The sequence below is a fragment of the Glycine max genome, chromosome 1 (assembly GCF_000004515.6).
Source record: "Glycine max cultivar Williams 82 chromosome 1, Glycine_max_v4.0, whole genome shotgun sequence".
Taxonomy (NCBI): Eukaryota; Viridiplantae; Streptophyta; class Magnoliopsida; order Fabales; family Fabaceae; genus Glycine; species Glycine max.
The window spans coordinates 11,516,861-11,524,935 of record NC_016088.4 but is presented as its reverse complement, the minus strand read 5'-3'; the positions used below and the strand labels follow the sequence as shown (position 1 = coordinate 11,524,935).

General features: G+C 33.4%; 1 protein-coding gene across 5 annotated transcripts; it reads right to left on the bottom strand.

Moving 5' to 3' along the window:
• Positions 1–1,629: 1,629 nt before the first annotated feature.
• On the bottom strand, positions 1,630–7,791 carry LOC100788571 (WPP domain-interacting tail-anchored protein 2). Of its 5 annotated transcripts, none has more exons than XR_005888064.1 (5): positions 7,199–7,791; positions 5,734–6,312; positions 4,487–5,619; positions 3,602–3,702; positions 1,630–1,851 (listed from the first exon to the last, which is right to left on the bottom strand). XR_005888064.1 is itself a non-coding variant. In XM_006573126.4 (5 exons), the coding sequence occupies exons 2-5, from the start codon at positions 6,269–6,271 to the stop codon at positions 2,162–2,164; spliced, it is 1,881 nt and encodes a 626-aa protein (XP_006573189.1). In that variant the 5' UTR covers positions 6,272–6,312; positions 7,199–7,791; the 3' UTR covers positions 1,630–2,161. The 5 variants fall into 5 exon arrangements, 3 of the variants coding, with proteins under 3 accessions (XP_006573189.1, XP_006573187.1, XP_006573186.1); XM_006573126.4 differs by having other exon boundaries at positions 1,630–2,169; positions 3,602–3,803; XM_006573124.3 differs by having other exon boundaries at positions 3,602–3,803.
• Between the last annotated feature and the right edge of the window lie 284 nt (positions 7,792–8,075).

Below are 8,075 nucleotides of genomic sequence, written 5' to 3'. Positions count from 1 at the left end.
CCAATATAATATGGGATACTATTTAGTGGATGACATTTATCCAGACTTTGCTATATTTGTGAAGACCATCTCAATGCCACAAGGAGAAAAGCAAAATTATTTGCACAACGACAAGAATCAACAAGAAAGGATGTAGAACGGGCGCTCAGGGTGCTTTAATCTTGACTCACAATTATATGTGGTCCGACACTTTTTTGAAATGTTGTTATTATGAAGAATATCATCTATGCATTTATCATATTGCATAACATGATTTTTGAGGACAAACGTGACACATCAAAATAATATTGATTATAATAGTGTAGGTAATAGCGTGTCGACATTCAAAGTATCTTTAGATGCTTACCCTAGCATTAGATCAACATACCTCTAAAGGAGATTTGAGGTTCATGACAAACAAAAACATCACCAACTTCAAGCAGATTTGGTTAAACATATTTGGGAATGTTTCGAAAAAGAAAATAACAATAATTAATTTTATGTAATATTTTCTATTTTTCATCAGTTTTTTCATTTCAATGTCATTGCGGTTTCTTAGCATTAGGGTAAAATTGTGTATGGATTTCTTAAGAGTGACATAACACTATAAGGACCACAAAAAAATATTGTGGGGATCACAAAAAGATGATTAAAAAACCCATATAAAAAACTTGTATTAAAGATGCCCTAACCTATTTAGTTAATGATAACTATCCTAACTAATCGCCTTGAGTTCAGTGGTTCTTTTTCCTAGAAAGGAAGAGTTCAATGGTTAATGAAACTGAGTTTCTTCCCTTTTATTTTCCTGTTATCAAAATATCTTCTCCAGAATTCTATTAACGTCGTTCTTACTTCATTTAATCACATGATTATTGGACCGTTAAGGATAAAACCAAAAAATTTAAATCATTAAAGAACTTAAACAAAAAAACTTTAAAAGGACTAAAAAATCCTATTTTATAGGAACTAAAAGGTTATTTAAGCCTAAACAAATTTAGAAGAAAAAAAATGAAATAACTTTCTTCATAACTTATGCATAAACTAATTTTTTAGAAACTCTTTCATATTAACTTCTTCAAAAGCTTATTTTAAATTTATGCATAAGCTAATTTTAATTTATAAAAGAAAATAGTTTTCTTATTATTTTCCCCTCCTATGCATAATACATGTTTATGGAAAAATTTATCCAAACAAACCCAAGTCATCTTAAAGTGGAATAAGTAACTGCCAAACAACTCCTAGATAATAAGAGAAAATACTTCCTGTGTTGAACGTTTTATTCTTTTTTTTGTTCTTGACTATGAATATTGGTATAAAATAGTCACCATTTTTGTTGGAGACCATAAATACACACAAAATAAGTATTTTTCTCTCAATATAATTTATTTCATACACTAGTATACTGTTAGCGGCACATAGTTTTTCTCAATGTTTTAGTATATATATTTTCTATTCATTGCATCTATGCACTATGATTAGTATGCATCAAAAGATTCGGCATTACACTATTCAATAGTTCGACATTTTATAATTTTAAAAAAAGTGCACAAGGCTTAAATAAACTATCAAAAATTAAACACATCGTTACTTAGTTTTTTTTTTGGGGGGTGGGGTACAGATACACATGCAATAGCCAAATTCAAATCAAGGTTGCAAATGTCAAAATCTTGTCAAATAACTTGGTTTTATGCTGTTAAAAACCAAACACCTTATCCAACTTCCCTTGAACCATTTAACTCTTTCCATTATTTTTGCACCTCTCAACAATGTATGTTCTCCATGATTATTGCACCTCTCAAGCATATATCTTCATCATTTGCACCTTTATCAAACACAAACTCTACATCTGTTAAGCACTCATGATAGAAACACCTACAATTCAATTGTAATATTAGCTTACACCCACCTATTATCACATGAATATACAATAACAATAAAGAAGCTAGAGGACTTGAGGGAAGCAACACTGCACAAACAGCAAATTTTTCTATATGCCAGGTCATAACTTAGCAATCAAAAGCTTTTGGAAAGGAAAATGTTTCGTTTGTCAAACCACCAGAAGGCTGACACAGAAATCAGTGGAACAAAAATTGCTACTAAAAGAAATGTCAAGTTTCTCCAATTTGCAGGCTTATCTGCTGAAATAGATGATGTTACTTGAGTTTCAGAGCTTGCACCTTCTTCATCCACCTAATAATAGAAACCAAGAAAGGGGAATCTTTTAGGATCTCAGGAAAAGTAAGTTTGGACCTCTAAATTAGCTTTTTGCTCTATCAGCGCAAGGTTAAATTCTCCACTTTGTGATGTTACTACAACAATATATAAAAATCTATCCAGGATAGCTATTACAATGACGGTAGAAAGTAAATTATTGAAAGAAACTGACAGGTTATTGATTCATGAGGGGCATTTTGCTCAACTCTGTGAATTACCATTGTAGCATCATTATTTAATGAACGAACATGCAATCATAATAAGAATTGTTACACTTTTCAGTTTTCACATGTAATGTCGAATTCTAAATAAGCTTTCTTATCTTTATATTCTGACTATAGAATGGGAGGCAGAAAATGGTTTGAGAAGGGAGAACCAATGTTTGTACTTGTAGACTTGTCATGCTACTAGTGTATTCGGGCAGAGAGGTTATTAATATTATAGAGGCAAACTGGCAAAGAAAGATGAATGACAAGAAATAAAGAAATAGATGAAATCCAAAATAGTAAAGCTAGTTGTTGAATAGAATGAAACACTAAATGAGAGACAAAATCTACAACAGCAGGAAGATTAGAGGGTTGTGTTTGCTTCATTGATTTGTCTATTCTTTGAAGTTCTTTCTTAAACAAACTTTACTGAAAGCCATAGAAACCATAGACACTTTATATGTATTCATCAATTCTACCTGTGTTTGGTAAATCTGGTGTTAGCCAAGAACTATTTAGCTTTAAGTTACTTCGGAGTGGTTAAACAAGGGTCAATTATTTCTATATTCTCATCAAGCATCACACAGATAAAAGAATATTCCTTTTATCATTTAGCATAAGTTTCATATTTGGGTACCAACTACCAAGAGATTCCAATATGCATGCAATAGAATAATGAACAAGTAGAAGAACCCTGGAAGGCTCAACGTACATTTATGTATCACCTTTATAGTTCTAAATAATCATGTCTTTCATATATGGCTAACCAGAGTGCATCATGCTTACTAGCACTTAGAAAAAAGAAAAAAGTGAAGTGTAATAATGATATGTTAAGTATCACATTTTCTTGTTTTGTAAGCTTCAGTTGATATACCAAAACTTGGGTATGGTCTGTAGTTTCCCCCTACCTATAAAATGCAAAAGCATACCCAAAAGAGTGGAAAGTTAGTGGAGTAATTATTTGATGTTTTATTACTTGTTTTGTTTCCAATTTTTACTCTCAATAAAATAAAAACATGGATTGAGATGATAGGCGTGTATGTAAATGCTTGTCAAGGCACTAATTACGTAATTATAAAAGCATTTGTCCTACATGCAGTGTCATTAAAAGAACAATTAAATTAACACCCAACTTTTACCTATCAGCATCATATAAGCATATCAAGTATCAACTAAAGAGATTAGGATGACCAAAAAAGTACCTGCCTGAAAGGTCTTATTAAAGAGATCTATTCCTTCTTCATCTGATGATTTAGCACAGCTATCATTGCTTGAGTCATTGTTGGAAGCTTGATCTTCATTTCTGTTATTTAGTCCATTGTTGCATGCATCAAAAGAGGCATCAATTTTAGTATTGTTTAACTTTTCTACCAAATGTTTATTTTCCTGTTTTAAAGCATGTAACTGCAGGATGAACATAGTGATAAGAATGTTAATATCCCTGTTAGTGTATCATAGCTCAGCAAAAGTTGAATACTAAATCCATACTATTTTGAAGAAAAATTAAAACTTGTACTACATACACAATGGTAACTTGAAAATGATCATGCTACTTTTTGGGTATCCTTCTTTCTTTCGAGGAAAAAAAATACTTATTTATTCCCTATATTAATTATGAAAAATATAGAGATTATAACTGATGGCTACCAAAAAGTTAACAATCTCCACTTGTTCCTTTCTGTATAACTACCCATAAACCGTTGCAGACCTGGATTGGAAATTCTGATTCAGGTATACTGAAGATAATATGCATAGATACATTTTAATATGCTTAGAAAACTATAAAAGAAGGAGAGAAACTATTTTGGTCCTTACAATATACTGATAGAAACTGGTTCAGGTTGAGCATACAAAGAACATACTGTTATTGATGAACAGAAAAAAATGCACAATTTCCCTGGATAAATTGCACGAAATAAGCACAGAATTGGATAAATTAAGGCATTGAATGTTTCATTTTATAAAATCAATCTCTAGGGAACCCAATTGAGTACACACATATCCTTAAAGGCCCAAAATACTAGTATTTTTTGTTAAGAGAAACATAGAAGCTGGAGTTCAAAATTAGAAATTTATTAAGTCATTACCTGGTTATTGATGCGCTCCCTTTCAGAGGCTAGTTGCATTACCATATCCATGATAAGTTTGGTTTTAGTATCAATTTCTTTTGCCCTTGATGATTTTGCATTGCTAGCTTGATCCAAAGATGTTTTCAAGCTTACTGTTCTGGACCTAAGGATATCCAGTTCTTTATTAAGTTCCAAGTTAGTTTCAGATAGCACAAAGTATTGCTCTGCAGCACTTTCTTTATTAGTTTCAGCTTTTGCAACCTTTGATTTTAGCTCTTCAATCAATATTTCCATATCCCATATAGCTGTATATAACATGTTCTGCTGTTCTTGACTTGCTTCAGAAGACGCCTTTGCATTTTGTAGTTGGATATCTAGTTCCCTTAGTTGCTTCTCAAGTGAACCAACCTTTTTCTCTGCAGTACTGGCACTCCCTTTAAGAAAATTCACCTCTTCAGTAAGTTCCAAGTTGGTCTCAGTTAACTGTGTAACCTTCGCTTCTGCGCTCTCAGCCCGATTTTCTGCTATGTCAATGCTTTCTTTCAAAGACTCAACAAAATTTTCCATTTCAATTAGGTGCTCGTGACATGCTTCATTCTCTGCCATCACATTATTTATCCGAAGCTCAAAATCTTTTTGTTCTTCTTCAAGCAATTTCACCTTTTCCCTCAATGCCAACACCTCAGACTTTTCCTTAGCACTCTCAACATTACATGCCTCAAGCTTCTCTAAAGAAGCATCTTTAGCCTTGAGCTGCTCTATCAAAATCTGAACTTTTGATCTCAGCTCATTTTCTCGTTGTATATAACCATTGAGGTTGAACTCAGTTACTTGAAGGTGTCCCATTATACCTTTAGAAATCCCCATTAACACCTCTGCAGTATTGTCTGCCTCTAGAAATCTTCCCCAAACTACTTCTGCAGCCTCTTCCATATAAAATGCCACTTGTTCTGTGTAGCAGAGTTTCAAGTTTAGGTCTTCATTGTTTTTTGACTCTGCTAACTTCCTTTCAAGCTCGAGTTCCCTTGCTAGAGATTTCTCAAGCATTCGCAGAATATATCTTCGTTGTTCAACCATCTGATCATTGGATTTTGCTTTGACATCTGTCAGTTGACCATTTCCTGATAAATTCAAGGCCTTCCCTGTTTTGCCTGTTAACATGAATGACTAAGAAAAGTAAACAGTCATCCAAAACTTGGAAAAGGATTGCATCCTCAGAATAAATATGTTGAGCAAAAATATTCTGAGTAAAAATTTCAACTTACAATTCTCATGTCGAAAAGCCTCAATGGTTTTCTGTAGCTGGGATGACTGAATTTTCAACTCCAATAACTGCTGTTGAAACTGCTTCACAGACTCTTTAGAGCCATGCAATTTTTTGTCCATCATAAAGAAAACCTCAGTTAAATGTTTGCATGAAAATATTTTATGACGAGCATCAACAATTTCTTCTTGGAGAGTGTCCATGAAACTGTCCAGCTCTCTTACCTCAGAATCTAAAATGCCAGACAGTAGATCAAATGTCACTGCCTTCTCAAATAAGTTTTCCAGGATGCAGTTATTCGTTGAATCCATTGCTTCAAGATCACTTTCCTCGCCCAATAGATAAACATAAAGCACATGCAAGTTCACCAGTTTCTCAGAAAAATAGGCTAAGCGATGGTCTATATCTGTTAAAGCTTGCAGGGATATTTCTTGCACATCATTTTCTTTAGTTGAGAACCCCTGGAGTGAGTAGGGTTGTTCAAAAGCTTCATCTACAGCATAAAAGTCACCTGGAATTTTATTAGCAAGTTCATCCATTTCTAGTCTGTATCTTGTTGTTCAGCAACTAGCAGCCAGTCCTGAAATAAGATAGAAATGAGATATCTTATGGAAGAAACAAAACAAATATACTTTATGTATTAATACAAAGATAAAAAAGAGTGTACAATTCACTAGTTAATTAAGTGAATGCCTAACAAAATGAACGCTGCTGAAGGAAAACAACAATAGTTACTAGTTAGGAATTGGTAATTAGCAGGCCTATAGTTCATACAACTTATAGAAGGTTGAGGAAGAGGAAATTGATAAAGGAATAGTGAGGAATTTGCATGTTCTCTTTTCTTGGCACTGTTGGCAGTATTCACTGAAAACGTAAGATGAAAGCATAGATATGTATGCTTATGTTTTTCCCTTTAATTCCACACTGGAAAGACAAAAACAAATAGAGAAAATCCACGACATTTCCTCTTCACACTCTTCAAACATTCATAACTCACCACTAGAAAAGCTAAACTCATTAGCAGTTCATTTCAAAATGCATTTATTTTTTCTTTCAACAGAAAGCTAATTCCACAAATGAAACATCTACTCCAAATTTTAATCTTAACAACAGAAACCATAGGAGATCCCAACTTTTCTAACAAATTCAACACACAAAACACAGCCAACCCGTGGAAATCCTTGACAGATAACCCCCACAAAACTATCAATAACAGCAACACAGACATTACCACAATTTTACTGCACATTCAGCTTACATCAATCAGAATATAAAATTTCCAATACCAACCCCCACCCCAGTGAACATCCTCAACAAAGCTCCTAACTTTACCGTTCCAAAACATGAAACGCTACAATAAAGAACAAACACGACCTCCCCCATTTTCACCAAGGAACCACACACACAAAGAAAATTCCTCAACTCACATTAAAATCTCAAATGAGAACTCAGAAATTAAGTCATACCTTTCTCAAAACGCTTCTGGGTCTTCCTATCCCCTCACTCTGACTATGATCTTGAAGAAACTTGACTTAACCAAAACCCCACATGAAAAATTCTGCTGGATAGTCTTTCTGAGCCTCCTAACTACCACTCATTTCCAAATTACCGTTATATAAATATAAGGGTCACTTTTTCCCATCCCCCAACACAAAATAAATAAAAAAGGTAGCTTTTTTATTTTTATTTTTTTTCTGCTGCCACTCCGTGTCTCCAACCTGTGTGGATCGGTGAGGAACCAAAAGTGCAAACAGCGAAGTGGTCAAACTAGTGCGTGAGAGCGTTGTTGTGATCTGTGGAGAGACAAATCAGAGACTTAAATTGGGGTGCACGTTTACTTGATCCTGAACCGTTGTATTGACTTTGAATAATTGAGTTTGAGACAACACAAAAGAAAACAACACTGTACACAAAACTAGATAGATAAGACACAGATCAATGGCTTAGGACACTGTAAAGCTCAAGTGTCTATGTGGGTCCATAACAATCGATTCAGACAACTTGGTATTGTGAGAGAGAATCATTATCATTGTTGTTAATGCTAAAATGATGTTTCAATTTCATGTTGTATTTTTTTTTTTTTTTTGTGTGTGTTTATAGAATGGAAAGACTTTTCGTAATTGTTGTTAAAATATAATGTGTGATGATTTGGTTAATAAAAGCTTGACGACAAAAATAGTATAGTCTTGTTATCTATTAAGCGCTCCATCTCTTTTTTGAATTATTTGATTCTCATTCATTAATATTGAGTTCCATTTCTCGCTAGTAACTTAACGTAATTTTTGTAACCTGTTTAACAACTTCTTGGACCTTTCTATTCGCAGAATATTCTTTCCAGTTATG